At 36.5% G+C, this 12741-nt stretch overlaps 1 protein-coding gene across 9 annotated transcripts in view; it reads right to left on the bottom strand.

Annotated features, from left to right (window-relative positions):
• LOC113411908 (voltage-dependent T-type calcium channel subunit alpha-1G) overlaps nt 1–12741 on the bottom strand; it is a 227083-nt gene that overhangs the window by 5558 nt on the left and 208784 nt on the right. For all 9 annotated transcript variants that reach the window (XM_087955877.1, XM_087955876.1, XM_087955880.1 and 6 more), the window contains 2 exons: nt 10310–10499; nt 3446–3615 (listed from right to left, as the gene is read on the bottom strand). In XM_087955877.1, the coding sequence (XP_087812003.1) occupies nt 3446–3615; nt 10310–10499 (360 nt within the window). The remainder of the gene's footprint in view (nt 1–3445; nt 3616–10309; nt 10500–12741) is intronic.

Here is a 12741-nt window from a genome sequence, read left to right as displayed (position 1 = left end):
TATACACAGAGTTTTTAGTCTCTCTCTCTCTCTATATATATATATATACACTCCAAAAAATTGTGGATGCCCCTTAAAACAATAGATATACTGGGCTACCTCAATGAAGAATTGATATGCAAACTATGCCTGGTTCAGAATTGGGAAAGAAATTTATCATACTTTATTTATTATGTTTATTGGCCATTCATCTTACCACATCACTGGGCAGATGTGTATGAAAACCTAAAACATTTGGGCTGAAATACATACAGTGAATCAGAGGATTTTAAAAATGAATATTCAGTTGAAATAATCCTGGGACTGATGGATAAACAGCTAGAAAAAATTCATGGAGCACCATATTCATATATGATAACCACAGCCAATTATTGTATGCACAAAGGTGAAAAGACTTGCCAATATCTATAGTGGAGGAATGGTTAGTGAAGATGACAGAACTTGCCAACTAAGCTGTCTTGTCAGATTAGAGAAATATCTATTTTGATTACTGGAAATCCTTTATGGACTTTTTGCATAGGAAAAACAAAAAAAAAAAGGAATTCAAAATTTATAAGTCTGATGATTAGAAAGGACCAGTGATTCTCAATCTTGACACTGTTGAGATTTGTGAACTTCAATTCCCAGAATTTTGACTGAGGAATTCTGGGAATTGAAGTCTACCAATCTTAAAGTTGCTAACATTGAGAAACAGTGGGACAGATTATAGAAAGAAGAGAGTCATGATGTAACTTTACAAAGACAAATTAAAACATAATTGGTACTTATAATTGGTGTGAAGAAAATTGGAAGCCACTTCTTTATACCTTTCTTTATATCTTTTTCTTTTCTACTTTATTTCTTAAAACTTTCAATTATACCTGTGTGTGTATTTATGAGAGTGTGTATATGCCCACATACATATGCATACGTAGTGGACTAGAAGACATATGAATTGAAATTAAAATTGATGGCAGAAAAAAACAAATGAGAAAGGTATAAAGGAATCTCTAGTTGAAGATGAAATAAGAAAATGCAAAACCCGGTCTGCCGTTCAATATTTTAAAAAAATAAGATTATGTCAACAGACATTACAACCAATGCAAACATGCAGAGAGAAAAAAGAAGGTACAGATTGTATTTTTCTAGTCTCAAAAATTCATAAGGATGACAATTGCAGTGAAAAGACCTTTTATATGCAAGAGATTACAACAGTTTTAGGCAAAAATATTAAAGCGCAGAGACATCACACTTACAACATTATCAAAACTATGTTCTTCAGTTGAAACATATGGCTGTGATAGCTGAATCATTAGAAAGATTAAATGAAAAACAATGAATTTTGCTGCTGGAGAATATTGTTGAGAATACCTTGGACCACATAAAGAACAAATCATTTACCACTAGATGATGTATAATCAGACAATTCATTGAAAGGGTTGATATTGCAATTAAACCTTAGATAGACAATCCAAAGATGTTTGCAATTAAACCTTAGATACACAATCCAAAGATGTTTGGATAGATCAAAGGCAATAAAAAAGATCCACAAAAGAGAAAGAAGTTAGATGACACAAGAAGGAGCTTATAAGAACTCAAAGAAGCAAGTAGTGACAGACAATCGATCAGTCCACCAAGATTGAATGAGCTGAAGAGAAAGTAAATACAATTCACCTCAACAAAAAAATAATAAGAAACAAAGAAGTGAGAAGGAAAGAGGGAGCAGAAGGAGAAGAAAGCAAGAAATATTACGCAGAGTAAAAAAGTGAAATATAATTTTATTGTATCACTTCATGTATAATTATTAGAAGTATTATATACGTCTTTGAAGTAAGTGAAACAATAAGATATTTACAAAAAATGGCTAGCCAAATAATTTGGAAATACTGAAAGCAGTAATTAAATTTAAATAGTCAAGAGACAGATTGAGAAGTCTCATTTCAGGAACATCATTCACCACAATTTCAAAGGCCTGTTGCTTGGCTACATGTATATTTAAATGAAAGTATCAGTGGATGTGTGTCTTTGGCATGAATATGCCTTTATTGTTTGCAATCAAATTTTCCATCTTGCGAATTGCATTTAAATTTATGTGACCTGTCAGGGTCTGTATTTAAAACTTGGGTTTGGGGGGGGGGAAATCAGTTAGAATAAGAACAAAACAGCAGACATGAAATGAATTCATAATAAATATTATTCATGAAAGATAGGAATAAATAAAATTAACTTTCTCCCTCAGGTCTCAATCAGATGCTTCACAACGCTGAGGGCAAGACTGCCCTCCCCTGGTTTAAAACAATGGTGCATAGAATATATATCTATAGATAGATAGATAGATAGATAGATAGATAGATAGATAGATAGATAGATAGATAGATAGATAGATAGATAGATATAGATAGACGGACGGACAGACAGATAGATATATGTTTTCTTAAGTTTTCGCGGGTACTTACATGTATGGTATTCAGCTTTGTTCGGGTATTTTCCCACATCATTGTAGTTGTGCTTTTAAAGTTGTAGCAACGTTTCGGCAGAATCTCATCTGCCATCATCAGGCTTCTGTATTGTGTTCGTCTGTGATTCAAAGCTGAATACCATACATGTAAGTACCCACAAAAACTGGTCTAATAAACTTTAGGAATTTAGCTTGCCACTTTAATACTCCACATTAAATGTAAACTTGGAAAAAAATTGCATTTTATTTAGTTAGCAGGGAAAAGGAAATAATGGTTTTTTAAATAAACTGAGCTCTAAAGTAATCTTAAATTTGTATAAGATGCTATTTGGAGGAAATGAAGATGGATCTTTTGCATTTAAGATTACAATTTTTCAATCCTAAATGCAAAAGATCTAGGTTTCAACTTTTGGGCTAATAAAAAAAACACCTTAGATAAAAATTGTAAAATGTTCAAAAGAGTTCCACCGTCAAGCTGAAAGGCTTCACTGTCAAGCTGAAATGTTTAAAAATAGTGAACACACATGGAAGAAATACATCTCTTAAAAATAATATTGTAATAAATTGATGCAGTTATGCAGATGGGTGATCTATAGGGGGCTCAACTGTATAGTTAGGGGACATCAAGAGAGGGAACTATATAGTCAGCAAACTAAAGCATCGTTTGAGTAAATGTGGGTGTGATCTGCCAGCAAGATTCAAGAACAAGGACTGGATCAGGATAAAGGGATCACTTCTTGACAGATATTAATGCTTTCTTCATGAAGCCATACATGTGACTTGCACAACCCACATTGGCCAATGCAGCTACTACTATAGACCCACAAGCTATATGTCCTACTCATCAGAGAGAGAGTGGAGCCTGAATACATTCTTTCAGCCTTTCTATTTTTTTTCTGCTTCCTGTATAATTTTGCAACTACGTCAGATAAGGCCTGCGGCCCCACTAGCTTGCCTGTTGAGTAAAAGCCAGTGAGAGGAGACGAGCCCCTCGCTAGCCCAGCTTACCTGTCTGCGAAGTAAGCGTTCTGCACATGGAGAACGCGCAGGTGGAGCAATGTTGGGTTTGCTCTCCCAGTCAAGGTTGTATTGGGGCTTGAGACGGTGGAATCGGTTTCTTGCAATGTGCAGAGCAGCATCAGTGCTCACAGGCTGAGACTGCACTGACGTTGTTGACCCTGAGGGAAGGATAAGAAACTTGAGAGCTCGCATCCAACAGGTTCTGCTCCTTAACTTCATTTCTAATTAAACCACATTCAGATTCCCTCTAAGGTAGCAATTCTTTAAAGTAGCGAAGAGACTTAATCAAATCAAAATTCAGATGCTAGACAACTGGTTCATATTTATGATGGTTGCAATGTCCTGGGACCATGTGATCACTTTTTGCAACCTTCTGACAAGCAAATGAAGGAGCCAGATTCACTTAACAACCATGTTACTAACTTAACAACTGCAGGGATTCCCTTAACAACGTTGGCAAAAAAGGTTGAAAAATGGGTCGATGTCCACTTAACATCTGTCCCACTTAACATAAATCTTGGGCTCATCTGTGGTTGTAGGTCGAGGACTACCTATACTTCCTATGCATTTCCTTAAGTTGGTTCTGGGGGAGATGGGAAGACCTTTCAGATTTGGGTTTGTTTTGTTTTTTTGAATGCATTTGAGAAGAAGCAATTCTACTCTGGGAATTCAAGACTATAATCTAGTAATACATTCTCTCTTTCTCTTAAAATCTTGGTTTTGATAAGAGGAAAAAAACCCGCCACCATTTAACACAACAGTGATGTGGCATTAGGAAGGAACTGTCACAACATTCTAAACTCTGTTTCTGCTAGCCCAAAGGGAAAACAAATAACTGTGCTGACTATATCTTGATTGAAATATATTTTAATATATTTGAGTCTATGATGCTATCCAGAATCAGACAGAGGGCGGTCAGATATACAGTTATGTCAGTTAGCTACCTGGCACAGTGCAGATGGCAGCCTCACAAAAGTGGGAGTAGGAGTGATGGTAGTTCCCCAGGACGGTTGCCCTATCTTTCAGAAAGCAGGCAGCAGAGATGTATTGCCATTGTCTTCCCTCATTAAAGATGTCCCTGGACTGCCAACATATCAGTGTCCAAGTATACAGTAGAAATAACTAGAAATTGGAAAGGAATGACCAGCTGAGAGGGAGTAGCCAACAGGGCACAGATGTGGTGGTTTGTTGTAGAGAAACAAACAAACCCTTCCTTTTCTGACATGCCCATTTTGTTCCAGATCAGAGTTTTTCCTCCACAAATCAGAGTTTCATTTTCAAATATTCCATATTCTTCTAAGACTTTTCTAAAACAGAGTTTTGTGAGGCACAAACGACGTCTACGATTCCAATAAGTCAACCCTTATTAACTAATAACTATTAACTGTAACTGTTAACTGTAATATTAACTGTAACCGAGGTAACCGCAATAGCCGCTATATTTGCGAGTCAGCTGACAGGAACGAGCAACAGCTGATGCGGTCTGACAGTTCATTTTTTTCGCTCGCTGTCAGATGGCTCAGCCAATGAGAATGGACTTCAGTTCCCACTCAGCTCAGCCGAACGTAACACCGAGCAGTGCTGTTTTTCCTAAATTTCCAATTGAATTATGCCTCTGGTTTTTGTGCTTCATGGAAAGTTCAAAACAGCTACATTATCAGCTAAGTTCTTTAGGTTGCAAGTGAAATCACCTTGCCATCTCCAATACCTCCAATAAGTAATATATTACAGGAAGAGGTATGATGTGGGGGCAAACTCATATTCTCTGGCTCAGTTTCTGATTTACAGAGAAAAGATGGACATGCAGGGTGAATACAGGTTTCCTGTAGATGCTGATTCTACATTCTCCGTCTAACTTCTTATTTCCAGATCTGGGATTGAAACATTTGCAGTGCATGGAACCTTACAAAACTTTTCCCTACAAGATCCAACATGATCTTTTTGTGGAAAAAAAGCAATCAGAAAAAATAATTCATTTTATCTGGACCATCTCCCAGAGAAAGAACCTCATTTGTCCAGGACTGTTTCCCAGAATATCTGCCCTATTATGCAGGATTATTGAAACAAATAACTTTTGCAAAGGCCAAGTTTACTTAAATACAGCATTCTTTTCCAGCTTGAAATCTCATGTTAATCTTATTAACGTATTGGTGATATATGGCCTTAAGTAACCGCATAGCACTTTAGAGAATTGCATATTAATAAACAGAGGTCACTGCATTCAATTCTGAAAGTCAATTTTTTCATAGATGCTAGATGTCAAACCAGAGGAGGCTCTGTTTTGGTCAGAACTCTGGCAGAACATCTGTGAAATTAGGTTAGATGCCCATGTGATATTAATGTGAGGGTACCAGATCCTCCGTCTCCGTCATTCTAACAAATGACAAAGAAGTGTAATCCTTTCCCACGTAACTTTCAATCAGCTTCTTTTTTCCTTTCTCAATTTCTTGAATGTTCTGCAAACTACTGATCCATAGCTTGAGATTTTTTGTGTGCATCTTGCAGATGTGTAAAGAGTTAAAATGAACAACACATTATCACTTGTAAGCATAAAATAACCTGATTTCTGATTCATAAAGCTTTGATTTCCTACTTGAGGAAGAACTCAAAGAGCCCCTAATCCATTTCTGGGTTATGAAATACATATATCTGTTTTCATTTTGGCCAAAGGCTTGCAATTGCCTTCATAAACAGAGAGGAAAGAAGTCTGGAGAAAAATATTCACAAATAAAGACTGCACAGTCTAATTAAAAGCCTATGTTCATGGATTTTCCCCCTCCCCATTTTACAGTACATAGATTTGATTCCAGGTGAACAATCTTATCTCATTTTCCTCCCGTCTGTTCTCAGTGGTCAATCACTTCTGAACCAGAGGTGGTATTCAGCAGGCTCTGATCAGTTCTGGAGAACAGGTAGCAGAAATTTTGAATAGTTCGGAGAACTGGTGGTAACCCTCCCCCAGGAGTGGGGTGGGAATGGAGATTTTACAGTGTTCTTCCCCCGCCACACCCACCAAGCCACACCCACCAAGAATGCCATGCCATGCCTACCAAGCCACGCCCACAGAACCGGTAGTAAATTTTTTTGAATCCCACCACTGATCTGAACTGTATTATTTGCTTTCTACTGCAGGCATGGATTCCCAAAATTGAATGTTCCCTCTTTTGCCAATAGGCATGTACACGCATGTATGTCCATCCTTGCCAATCTTTTCATACAAACTGGTCTTAAGAGAGCCAGCTTGGTGTAGTAATTAAGGCACCTGGCTATAAACTAGGAGACTGTGAGGCCTAGTTTGGTCTTAGGCATAAATCCAGATGGGTGACCTTGGGCCAGTCTCTCTGCCAGCCCTTGAAAGAAGAAGGCAAGGGCAAACCAATTCTGGAAAACCTTGCCAGGAGTTTAGGCAGTGTGAAGGCAGGCACACACACACACACACACACACACACACACACACACAGAGAGAGAGAGAGAGAGAGAGAGAGAGAGTGTCTTATTCAAGTATTTTGGTTCTGTGTTTAATGAACCCTGCTTCCCTGATCTCCTGAGACATTTTTCTCTGCCACAGGAAGCACTTGTGATTATGACCCAGGTACTGAGGCATCTTAAGAACATGCACAGCTTCCCCAGCACCATTCTACTGCCTTCCAGAGACTGTCTTGTTTCTGAAGTTGGCTTTCTGGAATTTTCTGGCTGAGAAGAATGCATAATAGAGATTGTTGACTCTAGTCTACGAAGTTCCCTCAGATATTTTTAAGGAATAAATGTGGTTTTTACAGATTAAGTCAAACATATCATTTTGAGATTAGGCTAACTACAGCAGGGCTTATCCTTTTGCGTATAATCTAGCAATGGATGGGATGGGAAGGAAATTATTTCATTTTTTATGGCTACTTGTTCTTGCAATCCACCATCTTTATAAATCTTTAGTGACATAAACAAAATGGGCTGCTTCTGAAAAGAAATAAACACAGAGTATAAACACAAAGTAAGCTCTGACTTACTTTTAAAATACTGAAAGGTATTTAAAGCACTTTCTTCTGGAAGAAATCCATCTCCCACTGAATTTCAAGGGTGGCAACTATTTTTTTGTAAATGCTGAGTGAAAAAGACCAACAGGTAGTCCTCGACTTATGAACACAATTGAGCCCAGAATTTATGTTGCTAAGTGACAAAATTGTTAAGTGACTTTTGCCCCATTTTACAACTTTTCTTGCCACATTTGTTAAGTGAATCACTGCGGCTGTTAAATTAGTAACACGTTTGTTAAGTGAATCTGGCTTCCCCATCGGATTTGCTTGTCAGAAGGTCGCAAGAAGAGGATCACATGACCTTGGGACACTGCAACCGTCATAAGTATGAACAAGTTGTCAAGCCTTTGAATGTAAATCACATGACCATGGGGATGCTGCAATCGTTATAAGTGTGAAAAATGGTCATATATAACTCTTTTCAGTGCCATTGTAACTTTGAACATTTACTGAATGAAATGTTGTAAGTTGAGGACTACCTGTATTTTGTTTTGGAAGCAATTAAAAGGCATATATGATGCCATGGGTAGTAGGGATCTCTTTTTTACTGAGAGTCTTCACATTGATCCTTGGATGTTTTTATTTTTTCCAGAATTTGAGGACACAATTGTAGAGTTTGGGGTATCATGTCCCAAGTATTATGGGAAAACAGAATATTGTTTTGATGTAGGTTCTACTGGGACTTTAGCTGCTATATTTATTATGGTTATTATTATATGAAATACGTTGCTGCTTTTTAATTTTATCCTGTAGTGCCAAGAAATTTATACACTGCCTAGGGAACTATGATTCATGGTTGGTTTATAAATATAATTTATATTCATATGCAAGTATAAATTATGGATACTCTAGTATTTTTTTTTAATGCTATGTCTACATGTTAGTTCATCTTCATTATAAAACTTCACTTTTCTGTTGAATTACCATCTAGGCTGATATTGCATAAGGCTCTAGTGTTGTCGTTATTTTAGATATTGTTTTTGATGTGCTGGCCTGAAGTCAAGCTTGATTCCTTGATTTTGAAATTCTACACATGGATCATTTTATGAACTCTTAAGTTATGCTATATTGAATACTGCATGTGATTTTACATTATTTTATGCTAAGCTTAAAGTATCAAGGTATTGCTTTGCTTAATAGCTATAGTTTCTGCATTAATATTCCTGCTGCTAAACAGCAAATGTTCTCATTAATATGCAAATTTTAATATCTTTCACTAACCTCTTCACATATTGTACGATTCTGAACAATATTCTCAAGTGCTGGGTGATGGCACTTGACAATAATTTCTCCTTGATCCTGAAACGGGCTTTCTGAGAAACGGTTGAGGAGAGGAACTAGTCTCAGACCACCCCTTAGGATTCTTGTTACAAAGTCTTGGTTCTTCTTCCTGGGACTTTAATAAGATTGCTTTTCATTGCAGAGAGCAGAGGGGTCATTATGCAATTTCAACTCTTTAGAAAAATGAATACTGTACAGATGTTCTATCACAGGGGTGTCAAACTCGATTTCATTGAGGGCCGCATCAGGATTGTGTTTGTTTTTGGGGGCCCGGGGTGGGCATGGCCAGCATATCACTCATGTCAGGGGGCACCTGTTGTGGCCCAAGAGCTCTGCTAGTGAAAATAGGCTCCTGAGCTCCATTTTCGGCTGCGACAGCCTCCTGCAACCCTCTGCCAGCAAAAATGGAGCTCAAGAGGGCCACATGCGGCCTTCACAAGCTCCGTTTTTGGCTGCCAGAAGCACTGTGGGCTGGTCCTTTGCTGTTTCCAGGGTGGTCCTGAGGGCTAGATTTAAGCACCACCCTGGGCCGGATTCAGCCCCTGGGCCTGGAGTTTGACACCCCTGTCCTATCACTTCACTTCACATTACTGCTAAGGGAGAGAAGTACTCAGTCTGAAACAAGTTAGAGTGGCTAATGAAGGGCTGCCACTCACAATAACAGTCCTGCATCACTCCCTGTTCTCATCCTGTACTATTGTTTGAGATGCAATCTCCTTGTCTTGTATATTTTTCTTCTCCACCTATTCCACCGATCTGTGCTGGGTCAGGCAGAATTTGCAGCAGTGCCACAGTGACATTCACAGCTTTCATTGTGTTAGGAAGAAGGGGTGGCAATGTCACATGGGAGCCTTAAGTTTTTTTTCATGATGCCCTAGCATCCGCTGTAAATTAATCTAGCAAGTTTGAGTTCTAATTTTCACGTCTTAAAAAGAGTATATACCTAAGATATTTCACAATGGAGAAAACAAGTGATGACATGAAATGACTTGAGTGTACTTACAGCAGTGAAGGACAAATTTAACAATCAAAAGATTTTGAGCAAGGAGCGATCCCTATAAAAGACCAGGTTCTTTTAAAAAACAAGGGCCTCGCTCTAAGTTACATGGCAGTATGATTCATGGAAAAAGCTGTTTCAGGTAGGCCAGAGTGGTAAAACAACATGAGGCAGATGACTTTTCATTCTTCCCTGGTTTAAATAGTTGCCATTCTATTTCATATACAACTTTATAGAAGAGGTTTTAGCAGAGAAGTAGCAAAAAATTAAGCATTCCTGCCAGCTCAGCTTGCTTCTTATCTTCATCATCCATTTCAAGTCAGTCAGGATTTGTGTGGATTTATGCGCAAGCCCCATTCAATTTGGCCAAGGGAGTTAGCTGTTAGTTTCTGATTCATAATTTCAGAATCAGCACTGGACTCTTCCATACAGTTTGCAAATTATATCCAAGGCTAACAAAAACAAACAAACACTTCCATAAAGCTCTACCTGAAAAATCACATATAAGAATTTTTTTTTTTTTTTGAGACAAATGCTATGTACCTGACTGAGATTTTTGATGAGATGAGTTTTTTTCTCCCAAGGAAGCATCATAGGGGCCAGCATCTGGAGCCTGAAACATATAACTGTCATTCGGCAAAGAGTGGGTGCGGCCCACAGAAGTCTTCCCTACTCTCAGCAGATCCTGGTTTGATGAGAGAATCAGGGGGTCATTAATGGAAGGAAGATCAGTCTAAAAAAAGAAAAAGAGAGAAAGAGAATGTCACAGAAGTAGAAAAATCATGTGTTTATTGGAACTGTGGCGACAACCACTGCAACAGACATGAGATGTGGTGAGCATGCAATTTATTAGGCTGTACAACTTCTAGTATAACCAAATGAAATTGCACGAATGAGTTGACCAGGAAGCGATAATCCTACATTTTTACTATTACTAAAGCACCACACATAGAATGAACCACATTAAGAACAAAATATACAATACAGGGGAACAGAGAAACAACATTACAACAATAAACCATGACTATTTCGGGATTGATTGAACAAGCATCATGCCTCAAGGCTTGGTTAACAATTGCATGCTTTGCAAAACTTTAGTCCTTTGAATGTGTAATACAAATCTTTTGAATCTCTTCCTGCTTAAAGGAAGCTTTTGCAGGAATCTGTTCATAATTCTAGTTAATTTTCTTAACAAACAGGGAGCTACTTTTATCTATGGAATTCATATTCTGTTTGTGATTTTGTATTGCCTGCATATACTAGCAGAATTACAAAGGAACATTGATAATGTATTTTCAACAATAAGGAAAATACATTTAAAAAAATCTAAATAATAAAAATGTACTGTTACAAAAGTCTCTGGTCTCATTCCAGTTTTCACAATAGCTGAAAAACAATATGTTAGAAAATCTTGTAATGATTTTCTAATCTAATTCATAGTGAAACAAAATATAAATAGTGTACATATCATGCAGTAGATTTAGCCAATAGTTTTTAATTTATCTAATATATAGAACAAATTTAACTCTGGTTTCAATTAAGGATTTAGATATTAGATTTCTCTATCGCTAATGATTCAGATAAACATAGTTAAATGCATTGTACACTACTATCAAGTCTTTTTTTATTTCTTAAATTAGAGGATATCCTAATTCAATTAAAATCAGTTGAATCGCTATATCAATTATCTTTCCCTCCCTACTGCAGTGGTATATTTCATTTCATGGCAAATACTGGGCTATGCCCAGACAGCTTCAATGAATATATGTGTAATTTGTGGAAATTCATTTGACAAGATAAAATTGACATTCATTATGGTTTGGATATATGTATACCAGCTGCTCCATCTGTTGTCTACACATAGTATTTTTAAAAAACTTTTATTATCTTTGCTATTCTGCATACATTTGCTCTTCTCACAATACTGTCAGCCTAAATAGATACAGGTTACTTCAAAATAAGGCTTTCATCACTCTGCCTTCAGAACCATTCCTATTTTCCCCATGGTTTCATTTCTCTTAGCAGAAACAGACATCTGTTAAAATCTGTTAAGATAAGATAGACGGAATAGTTGCAGGTTGCCATTCGGTTTGGCATTTAGAATGTTCTTAATGTTCTTAAAGATACTTAAGAATAGATATACTACTCATTACTAACTTAAGACACATTAATTTCAATAAGGCATGATATGATTTAGTCTGGATCCAACCCAATCTTTTAGAACTTATTGATTTTTAAAAATAATAATAATGAATGCACCATGTGTTCTTAGATATTTAACTTTGCCAAATTATAGAACTGTAAAATAATTGAATACTGTACAATTTGAAACAACAAGAGTGAAAGTTTCCAAGGAAATTAGTAAAATAGTCAATATAAATAAACCATTAATAATAAATACAACAAGCTCTTGAGTCTTGGACTAAGAATGACCTGATAGCTTAGATGAAAAGCAATGCAGAATGTTTTACATTGTTGTATTTAAGCTCTGATCTTAATTAGTAGCAGTTTCATAAAGAACTCACTTTTTAATGACTAAATCATACTGAGAAAATACAGTGGGATAAGGAGTCAGATTAAGTCTAAATATTATAAGCCACACATAACATTTGCTAATTTAATACACTGTGAAACACAGTTGGTGTGTTTTTCATAGTTCCCTATGAAAAAATAAAACTCATTTTATATTTGGGATACATCTAAAACTGGCATTAAAACAAAAAAAAAATGATGAGTTTTGTAATATACTGAACTCTTCCAAAATATTTTAAAAATTAAAGGGCCGCATTTTAAAAACGTAGCTTTTCTCAATTGTATGATAGTGCTGAAAGATTTTTTTACATTATGTAATAACATAAAAGCCATTCAAATTAAAGCAAGTTTACTTATTAATATTGAAGGTATGCATTCTTAAATAATATTTACATTTGTTTACAAGCTTCTACTGTTTTTCTGAAGTTAAGAGGTCTTAATAT

Source organism: Notechis scutatus, chromosome 2 (assembly GCF_049901735.1).
Source record: "Notechis scutatus isolate UNSWTSFEM ecotype Mainland chromosome 2, rNotScu1.2, whole genome shotgun sequence".
Classification (NCBI taxonomy): domain Eukaryota; kingdom Metazoa; phylum Chordata; class Lepidosauria; order Squamata; family Elapidae; genus Notechis; species Notechis scutatus.
This window is presented reverse-complemented; position numbering and strand designations above follow the sequence as displayed.